Source organism: Rhamphochromis sp. 'chilingali' (assembly GCF_963969265.1).
Source record: "Rhamphochromis sp. 'chilingali' genome assembly, chromosome: 18".
NCBI classification, from domain to species: domain Eukaryota; kingdom Metazoa; phylum Chordata; class Actinopteri; order Cichliformes; family Cichlidae; genus Rhamphochromis; species Rhamphochromis sp. 'chilingali'.
The window spans coordinates 23066244-23081240 of record NC_137945.1 but is presented as its reverse complement, the minus strand read 5'-3'; the positions used below and the strand labels follow the sequence as shown (position 1 = coordinate 23081240).

Genomic DNA, 14997 nt, shown 5'->3' with positions numbered 1-14997 from the left:
TGCCTGCAGCCATTTAAATTACCTGTGACAAACTTTTTCATTTCAACATGTCTACAATGTAAATAATAAATCATTCAAGAGCACACACAACATGCAAATACTGTATGAGCACGATGAAAGCTAAAATAAGTTTGTAAGTGGAGGTTTCTAGTCATCTGCAGAAATGTCTCAACTGTCATGTAAAGTAGTTCCTTATTGGAGTGCTGCAACATCTATTTACACGTATTTAAGAAAAATCTAAACAAAAAAGTCGACTGAAAACAGCCGTGTGAGATTAAAGCTGAACATAAAAAGCTGCAGGATTTTGTTTAAGTAACTACTTAAGAACAACACTAAACCGGAAAAATGACATTTGTATGTGCAGGTTCTGTGTGTGTTTCTTTAATACACTGTGTTAATGTAATGTTACTTTTTTCTTCACCTGAGTGTAGAGTTCCTCTTGGCCGTGAGCGCACTCTGTGTTTTCGTGCTTTTTGACTTTCACCTGTGTGTACACCGTATCCTGCTGCTGTCCTCTGTACTGCACTGAGTCAGTGGATGCTTCATATCTCAGCACAGAGAAGTTGATCTCTCCATAATGGATGTTTTCTTCTTCTCCTTCTGATTTACTTGCTGGCTCTTCACTCACGTTTCTGGGGTTCCTGCTTGAAAATCAAATAGCCAAAATGAATAGAGTATCTTTCTGCTATTACAAACGCTGTGTAAACAATCTTGGTATCAAAATATAGCTAAACCTTGTAAACCTTGTTCATGAGCTGTTTAAGTATCAGAGTCAGAGACACTTTATTTATCCCCAAGGGGCAGTTAAGATAGATGATACCTTGCCGACCGTACATACAATACACAAACATCACACTGGCAAGACAGGTCAGGCTAGGTAGCACTGGCCACATGAGCAGCGACCTGGAACCAAAACAATGGAAAATGCACAACATGAGGAAAGACGAGGAGAAAAAAGAACTCCGCCCAGACTGAGCTCCAACGAGGAGATCAGTTTGAGAACAGAAAAAAAGCCCACCTCAGCACATAGCACATAAATCATCACATCTCACAACATAGAAGACATAAGCTTCGAAGGCATTTGGAGGGGGTGGGGGGGTAAGTGTAGGTCTGTGTCAGAGTACATGCATATGTGTGCGTGTGTGTGTCTGTTCCGTGTTCAGCCGAGAGAAAGTGTCCCTTCACTTGGTTGGGAAAAAGTCAACAATCTTCGGTCGACGCAGGTAGCCTTGAAGGAGGAGGGAGAGAGTCACAACATAGTCTTGTTATCTAAGGAAGAACTTTGTTATTCCCGTCAGCTTTTGCCTTGAGCATCCAGCTGGCACCAGGGGGGCCGCATGAGATGGAGATGGTAGTTGTTTTGGTTAGTGCGAAGAAACTGCTTCCAATTTTACAGTTGGTCTAATGTCTTTCACTGGTCACCAGGTCTCTCAGATCCTGTTGTTCTTCTCCAAGATCTTATCCATATTGCAAAGCCGTGAACTTCTTGAAGATCTTCCCATATGGTGTTCAATAAACACAGTCTGAGTACTCACAGCTTGCACATCGTCAATCATGACGGCCAGCCTAATGCAGGTTTTGAATAGCTGTAACTAGGGATGGGTATCGTTTAGGTTTTATCCGATACCGGTGCCAAACCGGTACTTTTGAAACGGTGCCGGTGCTTAAACGGTGCTCAAACCGGTGCTTAAAGAATGGAGAACACAAAATTGGTCCAAAAACCTCTCATGTTCAGCTGTTTTTTTGTAAAAAGATAACAATGTTAGCCTTTTCTGCAGCTATGGGGCATATATGGTATCACTCTTGGCTGGAAGCAGTGCTTAAACAATGGAAAAAACACAAACTTTGTCCAAAAACCTCTCATGTTTAACTGTTTTCCACTTTTTCTTTGGTCATTTTAGCCTTTTTGGCCAGGGTGAAGGGAGTATCTGCCATCAAACAAGAAGACAGCTGCATGTAGCTACGACGGTGTTTGCTAGTTCACCTTACATGCATTAATATAATAACGTGGTTAGCCTACTCAACGTAAATTACACATGAACAACATTAAGATACTCACGCAGAGAAGAACGGCTGCTGCTGCATCATCATCCTCATCATTTCTGCTACACTGGCAGGGCTAGGGGCCAGGACTCTCCTCTTCGTGTTTTTGGGGATGTTGCTAACTCCGGGTCTGATAACAGGCACCACACCCGTAGTAGATGTGCTCGGTGTGAGGTCTCGCAGCAAGCTATCAAATACAGCGCATTTCTTGGCTTTTAAAAAAACCCGCTATGCGTCGCCAGGTGTTTCATCGGATTCGAGGTGTTACCTCCTTTGACAGTATCACAGTATCAGCTTAAAGCACTTGTTGCTGCTGAGTTTGCATATTTTGCTGTGAAGTACAGCGAGACTTTTGACCGCTTGCCTTGGGCATTTTTAATCTGTAGCTCTGCTCTAAAAGAACGTACGTACCTGGACCCGCCTACTATCCTTGGAAACGTAAAATGATTGGCTAGAATCGAAAGTGTATCACAGCTCAGGAAAAAAAAAGCACCGAAATAAAGCACCGAAATGTGCGCTGCTTTTCGGTCTGGTTACTACCGTTTATGTCAGAACCGGTGCCATCATGGCACCGGACACCGGTACCCATCCCTAGCTGTAACTGCTTTCTTTGTTCTTCGATAAGCCACGTCTGAGCCAGCTCTGATCAGCCAGAACTCTGTTATCATCTTTCCGAATGGTAGATGTCATTCAGTGTCCTCTATCACGGGTGTCACCAGGCACGCGACACAATCGGGTATCCGGCAGCAAACGACTCTGAAGAACAATCGGGCTCTCCTGAGTAGGGATGGGTATCCTTTAGGTTTTATCCGATACCGGTGCAAAACTGGTACTTTTGAAACGGTGCCGGTGCTTAAACGGTGCTCGAACCTGTGCTTAAACAATGGAAAACACAAACTTTGTCCTAAAACCTCTCGTGTTTAGCAGTTTTTTTTGTAAAAAGATAACAATGTTAGTCTTCTCTGCAGCTATAGGGCATATATGGTATCACTCTTGGCTGGAAGCAGTGCTTAAACATTGGAAAAACACCAACTTTGTCCAAAAACCTCTCATGTTTAACTGTTTTCCACTTTTTCTTTGGTCATTTTAGTCTTTTTGGCGAGGGTGAAGGGAGTATCTGCCATCAAACAAGAAGTCAGCCGCATGTAACTACAACGGTGTTTGCTAGTTCACCTTACATGCATTAATGTAATAACGTGGTCAGCGTACTCAACGTAAATTACACACGAATAACATTAAGCTACTGACCCAGAGAAGAACGGCTGCTGCTGCCATCATCATCCTCATCATTTCTGCTACACTGGCAGGGCTAGGGGCCAGGACTATACTCTTCGGGTTTTTGGGGGATGTTGCTAACTCCGGGTCCGATAACAGGCACCACACCCGCAGTAGATGTGTACGGTGCTCGGTCTTGCAGCAAGCTATCAAATACGATGCATTTCTTGGCTTTTAAAAAAACACTATGCGTCACCAGGTGTTTCATCAGATTCGAGGTGTTACCTCCTTTGCACAGTATCACAGTATCACCTTAAAGCACTTGTTGCAGGCTGCTGAGTTTGCATCTTTTGCTGTGAAGTACAGCCAGACTTCTGACCGCTTCGCCTTGGGCGTTTTTAATCAGTAGCTCTGCTCTAAAAGAACGTACGTACCTGGGCCAGCCTACTATCCTCGGAAAGGTAAAATGATTGGCTAGAATCCAAAGTGTATGACATCTCAGGGGAAAAAAAGCACAGAAATAAAGCACCGAAATGTGCGCAGCTTTTCGGTCTGGTTACTACCGTTTATGTCATGGCACCGGACACCGGTACCCATCCCTACTCCTGAGCCCAGGCTTTTCGTCTAGAGTAGAGTGCCAATATCCATTGAGGAACCAGTTGATCAGATCCACAATTCTTTGGGTTTTAGAGAACAAGACTGAGAAACTCTGAGGGTTAGAGTTAGACGAGATTAGACAAGGATATAGAAGCCAAGCAGGAAAGATAAGGGAGGGAGAGGGTGAGAGATCATATTTTCTGCTGTAATGTAATATTTACCAAACAAAGATAATCAGGCAGACGAGTAAGATGAACCCAAGGATTCCTCCAAGAATTAGCCATGTTGGGAAGGAGCTACCATTCTGCTCTCCTGAAAAACAAGATCAATAAGAAAAAACATTTCAGTTAAAGAGTTAAACAGAAGCCATATACGGATTCATTTTATATTTTGTATAGCTCTGTTTAGAAAAAAAGAAATAAACAAAGAGAAGACAACAGTAGATAAGATGAAGAAAAATTGGATAAGAACATGCAACACATTAGTGGTTTCGACCTAACTTTACCTCCAACAGTCACGTCAATCTCTGCTGATGTCTGATTACCCAGATCATTAGTGGCCACACAGTAATAAACTCCTCCATCTGTTACACTGAAGCTGTAAATCTCTCCTTCAGATACTTTCACAGCTCCATCTCTGCTCTTCTTGAACCAGGTGAAGCTGCTGACTGGTTTGGCTCTGCTGGAGCAGGTCAGGTTCACCCAGCTGCCTGCTGACACCAAACCTGATGGACTGATGGATGCTGAGGTGTCTTTAGGAGCATCTGGAGAAATAAAAGAGAGAAAGTGATATCCCATATACCATGGTGTCCTGAAGGATTCAGTTCAACAACAAACTCTGATTGTCTTACATGAAACACTGAGAGTCTCGTCTGTCTTTGCTGTCTTGGTGTCGTTTTCTTGGTTCACAGGATATCTGGCAGAGCAGCTGATCTTCTTTCCATCATGTGTGTCTGACAGAGTGATGTTCTGCTGGATTTTAGTTGTAAAGCTTCCATCTGTGTTTTCCTCTATTTTGTTGTGAGAGTCTTGTTGGAGATTCCAGGTGAGTTGAGGAGGGGAGTGTGGACAGGGAGTGAGAGCTGAGCAGGTTATAGTGACAGACTCCTTCTCCTTCAGATCACCTGGGATTGTAATATTGGGCCTCCAAGGAGAATCTGTGGTTTCACATCACAAACGTGTTAACACTAAAGCATACATGCAGTTTGAACTACTATGGATTCTCAGTTTTGTCAATATAAACAACAACTGACAGTCAAATCGATTAAACCTGAAACATCACTGGTTAAAAGTGAGACATTTGATGTTTTTTCTTAATATGGACACATTTCTGCACCAAGAATTTCAAATTGTTCGTCTATAATGAAAAGAAAAAACATATCTACAAGAGGAACCACACACACAGCTGCTTTCTCTGGGCATGTTTGCAAAAAAATGAAATTTGGGTTGTTGTTACATTTACAAGAGTCCAAAGTGAAATTTGAACAAAATACTTTTATGTTTCCACGGTGAACTGAATTAAATCATCGACGATCTGCATGAAATTCAACAACTTAAAACTAGTTAATTGTATTCTTGTTGAGATGACATGATACAATTGAATAGGAGTGGTTAGTTGCCTGAACTTGTGATGTTACAAGATCACGTGAGATTTCCAACCACAGGAAAATCACTGGGGTTATGAGAGGCAGAAAAGCGTACACACTCCACATGTCTGCTGTTGCTATTGGTAAATGGACTGATTCTTATGTAGCATTTTTCTACTCTCCCAGACCATAAAGCGCTTTATACAACATGCCACACAAGCACTTTCTCAATGCTTTTAAGTGCTTTCAAACTAACATTCACAAATCTGAAAAAACATCTTCTTAAAAAAATTACAATAAATTTTCTCTTCTTTATCTCATATTATGTTCTTTTATAAATGATTTGTAAATGTCTGCATTCATTAAAGAGAGTGAGTATCAGAACAAAGGTTTATATTATTTTTTTGATATAAATGGACTTCAGTCTTTACCTCTGACTGTTATTTGAAGAGGATCATGTTGAGCTGTTGCCTTGAATGGTTCACTCTCTACTCTGAAGAAGTATGTGTTTGTGTAGTTTGTGGTTAAATTAGAAAACAGAGTGGTGCAGTCTCTCTGACTCAGGTTCCCAGTAATACTCATTGGATAGATGCTAACTGCTCCACTACTGTTGAAGATCACATTGTTTGGATTTTTGCCAAAGTCACCATTATTTTTAATCCACACTCCAAAGATTTTTCTTTTGCTGTTAAATTTCTGTTCGTCTTTGGTGCTGAAGTTACATGGGATTTGCAAACAAGATCCACTCAGTGCTTCCATCTGCTTTGGGGCAGTCATGTAGAGTGCTATCCACTGAGGATAATCAGCCAAAGCACCTGTAAATACAGTTTCATTATTAACAAGCTGCTGTTCATTGTTTGTAAACTGTAAACATTTTCAATCACAACACAAAGCGCTGGCTCTGTCTTTCAGGTTGTTTTAAAATGGGTGAAAGTTAAATTACAAATGAATCCAATAATGTCTTTGAATAACAGAACAATCAGCTCACCTGAAACAAAGAGAACAGTCAGTAAAATGCTGACTGTCACCATCTTCATCTGGATTCACAAAATACAAACAAACAATAAAATCAACAAAAAAGTGAATGATAATGATTTAGTTATTATTATTTATATCTGTGGTGCTGTGTGCTTTGAAAATAGCTGAAATATTAAAACAAGGTAAAATGACATGATGTGTCAGTCAGTTGACTGAAGGAAAAATAAGAAAAAGGTTAGTCTATAAAGTTAATGAATACAATGAGTAAAATGTGTTTTACTGTAACATTAGGCAGTTTATAAGGAAGTTTATAAAGACGACATGCTCTTTAAGAAAGACAAGTTCAAAATAATAAATGTGTTTCAGTTTAGAAATTTAAGAAATAAAAGCAGTAAAATGTTTCTTTACCCCACATTACATCTGATGATTGTCTTATGAGTGAAACAAAGCAGCCTTCAGCAGAACTACTATAAACTGTAAAATACAAATGACCATCTGAGGAAGTACATGTAGAGACACCCACTGACTGTAGCGCTGCATAATGAAGTCTGTTTTGTGCCGCCTGCTTATTTCCTGTGAAAGAAGTCAGATGTTGCCCTTAAAGACATTTTTAACTTTTGGTCTGTCGAAGCCTCTGACCTTAACCTTACACAAGTGATTGAATCATTTTTAGTATGAATGTACAACCTGTGCTAACACAAATCATGATGATGGACTATGACAGACTGTATCTCTCTCGCTCTACACACACACGTTATCTGGACGTCCAGTATCAAGTGTTGCTTGCCTTTGACTGCTGGGCCCTGAGAGGCCATGCGTGTGCTGCTGGAGTGGTGATACTGGAAGATAGAAGTGGCAAAGCTGTGGGACCTGTTTATGTGATTCATTTATTAGTAGAAGCTTGGTAAAGGTTTTGAATTACATTTTCTCCTTCAAGCAATGGAAACTCCAAATTGAATTCAATGTAATTGTTCTGTGAGGTATTTGGCTACAGGGGATCCTTGTGGTGAATCATCAATCGTGTAGCACAGAGGTTCCCTGATGTTCCAACTTCTGGCTCGCTGATGTCATAAAATGTATGTTTTAGGTCATTTATATCAGGGAGGGTAAGAAATGTTGGTGAGATCAGTAACAGCATGCTGATGCTGAACTCCTCCAACCTACAAGTGCCGCTGTGTCTCCAGCTCCTGGTTGAACCTTTCCAATGGACCTTTTAATTGGGACGTATTCAGAGGGAACATTTCTCTGTAACAACATTTGTTCAACTGCACACTCATTTACTCTGCACTTCTCTTCTGCTCTCAGTCTTGCACACTTACTTGCACACACAGTAGATACAATGAGAGTTCATACTCTCTGGGCCTTCACGTCTCGGCGTTACGCTGTTGCACACGTTGATCTGTGAATGCACTAAATCCTGCTTCTGTGTGCTGTCCTGCACTGAGACTAAAGAAGGTCTCTGCTTTGGTTTCATCATAATGAACATCTTCATTTTCTGCTGTTCTGACTGCTTCTTAAAAAAGACACACTCTGTGAAATCATACAGACCAAACACATCAAACAAGCCCTGTGCTGCAGCCAGAGATCAGGCTGACAGTGATTACCACAATAGACAATGAGGAGCTGGAGGAAAACTGTATTCCACCTTATTTTGTTTGTTTCTTCATCAGTTAATAATTATGCAACGAGTTGATACCATCTGAATAACCACTACAATGTGTGACAGTCGGCATATATCAGTAACGTGGTCAAACACAGAAACTAGCTCCCTGCGGTTGCAAACAAAAAAGGAAGTACAGACAGAGAACCCGCTACTTAAGAAGATGCAATCTTACTTTAGTTGCAAAGCTGTTATAGGCCTGACGTGATGATACCAAATACAACACTGCAACAACAGTTTTGTCCTTTCTGCAAATATCCTGTAATAGACAACACTAGATAATTACTTATCACAGTCAAACAACCTTTTTACTAACTTAAGTTAATTCCAAACCTGCATTGCAGCTTACAGAATACATATAACTCTCAGTATGAATGTCACATTATATCTGTAGACATCAAATATGCAGGTATTGTTAAGCTATGAGCAGTCACAGCACCACCACAGGAGCGATGCGGTAAATGGCCTGTATTTGTATAGCGCTTTTCTAGTCCCTAACCGGCAACCTTCCGATTACAATGCGAACTCCCAACTCTTGAGCTGCACAGCCCAACACACAAAATTTGAGGTCAATAAATACAAAAAGGCATTTTATATTTTAGTTGCATGCCAAGAGCAGTAAATAAAAATATATCTGAAAAAATAATAAATGTGCTTCATCTTCATTCTAGGAGAGTTCAAGACATTTGTACAAAAAAATATGTTTCATCAGGGAAAGACATATTTCAGTGTAAATAAACTGCTTTTGTGACTTCAATTTAATGCCTCCTTTTTAAAAGAGTTTATTTTCAAGTTGTGTGGAAGCACTGCTGACACTAACTTGTATATACATCACACATGAACATGTCAGGGCTAACAGATGGATTCAAGTGCAGACTGCGTTGTGGTAAGCAAAAGGTTGACAATTTATTAACACAGAAGGGAAACCATAGTGATGTGTATATAGAGTGAATGGGGCAGGAAGGAATCCACACTTGCTCTCCACTCAATCCAAACTCCGCCACTCCTCTTCTCACGCACACTCGCCCACAGCCACTCTCGCTCCAAATTCCACTTATGTCGACACACACAGGGATCAGGGTCCACCACCAGTTGCGGGGAGATCTAAACACAAAGAGTCCGATTAGATCAATACGCCACACAATACCGAGAGAGTTTCTTTGAGGAGAACTGAGAGCACGAACACGTGAGGTTCAACGTTCCAGTGCTGACTTAAATAGGCAAGGGAGACCCCACCTGATCAGCAACAGGTGTAGTAATCACCGCAGGTGCGTGGGCCAAGGGTGAGAGCCCACAATGACCTCCACCCAGGGAAGCAGGAGAGAAAAGAAAACAATCCTGTGGCCAACATGAGTGAGCCGGAGAGGCACAGGGACCATGACAGAACAATCTGAACATGATGAAGAGAACATCCACACATTTCTTCTGCACCAGGAGGTGTTGTTTTAAGTCTGTGCAAAATAAGAACCATGTTGTTGATATTGTAACTAGGGCAGTTAACTTTATCTGGGCAAGAGTTCTGAGTAATAGAAGGCTTGGTTCACTTTTGATTCACTAAAGCGGAGCACTTCATGTTACTAACACTGCTGGGTTTTAATTCTTCTCTCAGAGAGGAGAGCTTCCCATACATAAGGAGACATACCCAGAAGATGTTGTTGCATCAGTTATGCTTAGACCAGAACAAGTGTGATAGCAAAGCATTCATTTCTAAATTCACCCCTGTACCACTGCTTCCTACAGCCACTATCTACTCCCATATTTGAGGTGCAGTGCAAAGAATCAGACCAAGTGTCCTGTGTTTATGTATCAGTGTTCTTCCTCAGTAGATGTAGATTTGACTCAATATATAAGATTCTTATATTTCCACACATGGCATCCTTTATCCATTTTCCTCTTTTTCTCTTTTTTAAAAAAGGTCATTATCTTCTCATTCACTGAGCGTACATAACATATTAGCTAAGAATTATTTTTAATGATAGGCAGCAAAAATATCCATGTCGAAAAAGCCTAAATGAACATGCTGTAGAGATTAGATTGATACACTGGCCCTGGAAAGGCCAAGCATTCCCCTGAAGATGGACAAGGTGGGAAAAAGGAGGTCTGGGCTTCCCTGCTTAGACTGCTGCATACTTGAAATAAGCTGAAGATATTGCATGGATGATTTATCATTTATGTTATTTTAGATTTGAACTTTGATTGAAGTGGTTGTCGTGAACTTTTGAACAGAGTGCGTCATTCATAATGCACAGTACAATGCACCACACTTTTCAGTCATTTTTTCAGGTGTTTTAATTTGCCATGTGTGTGCTGCTGGAGTGGTGATACTGGAAGATAGAAGTGGCAAAGCTGTGGGACCTGTTTATTTTGCTATTTGGTAAAGTGATTCATTTATTAGTAGAAGCTTGGTAAAGGTTTTCCGACATCTCTTGTTTTTGCATTATTTTAGCATTCATATTATGGTTTCAGATAGTAATGTTTCTTTACTTTCCTGTAAGAGTGGAGTTTTTACTTTGTTTTTCTGACCTAGGAGATGCTGCTGTTGATTTGCTTCCTTTTTCATTCCTATTTGTTTCAATGTTGTTAATTTTAATTGGAAAAATCATGAATTGTAAATTAAATTTTTATTTTTAGTCCACAACTAATTTGTTTGGACGTTCAGTCTTTGGTTTGCTCTGCTGACACTTTGTGTCCCAATACTAGTTGTAAAAGTCTTTAATGGATTACATTTTCTCCTTCAAGCAATGGAAACTCCAAATTGAATTCAATGTAATTGTTCTGTGAGGTATTTGGCTACAGAGGATCCTTGTGGTGAATCATCAATCGTGTAGCACAGAGGTTCCCTGATGTTCCAACTTCTGGCTCGCTGATGTCATAAAATGTATGTTTTAGGTCATTTATATCAGGGAGGGTAAGAAATGTTGGTGAGATCAGTAACAGCATGCTGATGCTGAACTCCTCCAACCTACAAGTGCCGCTGTGTCTCCAGCTCCTGGTTGAACCTTTCCAATGGACCTTTTAATTGGGACGTATTCAGAGGGAACATTTCTCTGTAACAACATTTGTTCAACTGCACACTCATTTACTCTGCACTTCTCTTCTGCTCTCAGTCTTGCACACTTACTTGCACACACAGTAGATACAATGAGAGTTCATACTCTCTGGGCCTTCACGTCTCGGCGTTACGCTGTTGCACATGTTGATCTGTGAATGCACTAAATCCTGCTTCTGTGTGCTGTCCTGCACTGAGACTAAAGAAGGTCTCTGCTTTGGTTTCATCATAATGAACATCTTCATTTTCTGCTGTTCTGACTGCTTCTTAAAAAAGACACACTCTGTGAAATCATACAGACCAAACACATCAAACAAGCCCTGTGCTGCAGCCAGAGATCAGGCTGACAGTGATTACCACAATAGACAATGAGGAGCTGGAGGAAAACTGTATTCCACCTTATTTTGTTTGTTTCTTCATCAGTTAATAATTATGCAACGAGTTGATACCATCTGAATAACCACTACAATGTGTGACAGTCGGCATATATCAGTAACGTGGTCAAACACAGAAACTAGCTCCCTGCGGTTGCAAACAAAAAAGGAAGTACAGACAGAGAACCCGCTACTTAAGAAGATGCAATCTTACTTTAGTTGCAAAGCTGTTATAGGCCTGACGTGATGATACCAAATACAACACTGCAACAACAGTTTTGTCCTTTCTGCAAATATCCTGTAATAGACAACACTAGATAATTACTTATCACAGTCAAACAACCTTTTTACTAACTTAAGTTAATTCCAAACCTGCATTGCAGCTTACAGAATACATATAACTCTCAGTATGAATGTCACATTATATCTGTAGACATCAAATATGCAGGTATTGTTAAGCTATGAGCAGTCACAGCACCACCACAGGAGCGATGCAGTAAATGGCCTGTATTTGTATAGCGCTTTTCTAGTCCCTAAGGACCCCAAAGCGCTTTACACTACAGTCAGTTATCCACCCGTTCACACACACATTCACACACTGGTGATGGTAAGCTACATTGTAGCCACAGCCACCTTGGGGCGGACTGACAGAGGCGAGGCTGCCGGACACTGGCGCCAACGGGCCCTCTGACCACCACCAGTAGGCGCAATGGGTGAAGTGTCTTGCCCAAGGAACCAACGACTGAGACTGTCAAGCCGGTGCTTGAACCGGCAACCTTCCGATTACAAGGCGAACTCCCAACTCTTGAGCCACGATCGCCTCGGTGACACTCAGAGATGTTACAAAGGAATCCAGTGTTACTGCACAGCCCAACACACAACATTTGAGGTCAATAAATACAAAAAGGCATTTTATATTTTAGTTGCATGTCAAGAGCAGTAAATAAATAAATATCTGAAAAAAATAATAAATGTGCTTCATCTTCATTCTAGGAGAGTTTAAGACATTGTACGAAAAATATGTTTCGTTAGGGAAAGACATATTTCAGTCTATCATTTTTCAGGTGTTTTTATTTGTCATATTTAGTTTTTGACATTAAAGTTTCCAAAATATAACTTGAGTATTTCTTAGTTTTAAACTCGTCAGTTAGTCGACAAAGACATTAGTCGCCAGCAACATCCCTACAGAAAAACTAGTTAAAAGAATTGATAATGATTTATATAAAATGATTAATTTATTTGGGATTTAGACTCTGATGACCCATCATGTTAGAATGGAATACCAGAGATTTTGAACACGACCCCCTGAAGGCTAGAAGCTGGCGGGGATGAATTTGAAGGCTGAAGCTTGGATGGAGCTCTGAGGTGTCTGTGAAGTGGAGATGGGGAGGTGGTGTGTTGCACAAAGAGAGAATGACAGAGAGCACAAATGTAGAGCACACAAAGTGGTGGCTGATTGGCTCAAATAAGAATATGCTTGGACTAGAGTATAACTGTGTCAGTATAAGAAACAGGTAGTGATGTAAAGAGAAAAGCAGCCTAACACCCATGAAAGAGGGCAGATGAGTGATCACAGATCTTGTTGGACTTCTCTGCCCTCAGCTGTGGGCTTCTATTTATCCTATGCATCAAGCTAAACATTTATGGCTTCATTGAGCACTCAGGGAACTGTTGCATTCTTCAGAGCTTTTACTAATGTACCTTTTGTAGTACTTTCATTCTTGTGAAATGATTGCTTGGAGTAAAAGCTCCACTCCAGCCATTACATGGTTTTTCTGCTATTCCACTAGATGACGGGCCTTGACATGACCAGACCAGGAATACAAATATTTGTTGATACAAAGATTCAATTACTTAAAAGAAATGACTATGACTGGTGTTATAGCTACGTATGGCATTTGCAGGGAGTTTATAGATTAGCTGAACAGACCAAAGGGGGTGCTGCTGCCACTGTCACAAGTAATGGACTGGTTAGACTAAGAACGCAGACTCAGAGGATTAAGTTCAGTGTGTTTATTCACAGTGAAGCAACAACAGAATGTGACAACAGAAGGATTTCCAATTAATGATTCCAGGGCTCCAGTTCAGACAGGACCACAGGAAGTCTCTCTCTCAGTAACTCACTCTGAAGTGTTGACAGAAAAGTCCAGACAGGAGAGATAAAGAGAAAATGGTTAAGTCAGCATGGGACGACTGCAGGATCACAAGGAGACCATTCACATACAAGTGACTTTGCACTGTTAACAGATTCTGAGGTTGTAGAGCTAGATCATCAGTGTAATTAAAATCACCTACCAAAGGGATTTGGTTTAATTTTGCAACAATGTATTAAAACAGATCAAAGAATTCATTCAGAAAGTCATCACAGGTGGATAATACTACAGCAAACTGGACTTTCATGGTTAACTTTGAAGGAATGAAATGAGCTCAGAGTAAATGTATCATAACTGAAGTTGTACTTGTAAATCACTGCTATTCCCCCAACGCAGCCTGAACACTTCAGGGCATTACAAATGTTCTTTTGTGTAGTCCACAAAGGGGGCAGCAGAAGCTGTTATTCAATAGTCAAGTCAAGTCAAGTCAAGTCATCTTTATTTATATAGCACATTTAAAAGACATCAAGTGTCGGCCAAAGTGCTGAACAGAGGGATAATATAATAAAAGAATTGAAATAGAAAGAAAACATTTTAAAAAAGAATTGTAAGACATGTAAGAGTATATAGCATATAATGTACATGCAAATATGCACACACATATGCAAAACTGTACACATTCACACACAAGCACACATATGTGAATATAACGTATATACACATACAACACCATCCATAATATAAGAGACCAAATAGACAGAATAAAAAAAGATATCAAAGAGATCTGAAAGCCTTGGAAAATAAGTAGGTCTTGAGAATCGATTTAAAGACTTCCAAGGATGAAGAGAATTTTATGAAGGGGGGAAGACTATTCCAGAGTCTCGGGGCGGCAATGGAGAAAGCCCTGTCCCCTCTAGATTTGAGCTGGGAGCGTGGAACTGATAAAACCATCTGACTGGAGGAGAGCAGAGATCGAGTGGGTAAGTGCAGGCTAAGAAGATCTGAAATGTAACCTGGAGCCAAACCATGGAGAGCTTTAAAAACAAATAGTAAAACCTTAAAATCGATTCTATAGTAATAGCAAGAACACAGCTGTACCTGTAATAGAGTGTAAAATTGCGTGGATCTCCACACATTATGCTGGATCAGTCTTACAGAAGTGTGGTGTTAGATCAATATTCATGGATACACTATAAAAAAATAAGATGGTCAGGCTGAAGCAGCCCCTGTTTAACAGACTCAGGGCAGCGAAGGAATGATATGAAATTATCCACAAAGTAAATGTTTCGATTTCTGCAACAGCATCTCTACATTCAAAGTAAAATGGTCATGTACAACTGTTGAAAGTCACTGAAGGGAATTAAGTGATGATTGAAGGTGGAGTTTTTCCTCCTGTGGAAACT

The 14997-nt window shown here is 40.5% G+C and overlaps 1 protein-coding gene across 1 annotated transcript; it reads right to left on the bottom strand.

Moving 5' to 3' along the window:
* Positions 1–394: 394 nt before the first annotated feature.
* On the bottom strand, positions 395–6477 carry LOC308385833 (myelin-associated glycoprotein-like; the record flags this gene model as incomplete). Its single annotated transcript, XM_080865013.1, has 6 exons — positions 395–641; positions 4077–4167; positions 4361–4618; positions 4706–5011; positions 5872–6255; positions 6429–6477. 6 exons carry the CDS (start codon positions 6475–6477, stop codon positions 395–397), a joined length of 1335 nt encoding a protein of 444 aa, XP_080721139.1.
* Between the last annotated feature and the right edge of the window lie 8520 nt (positions 6478–14997).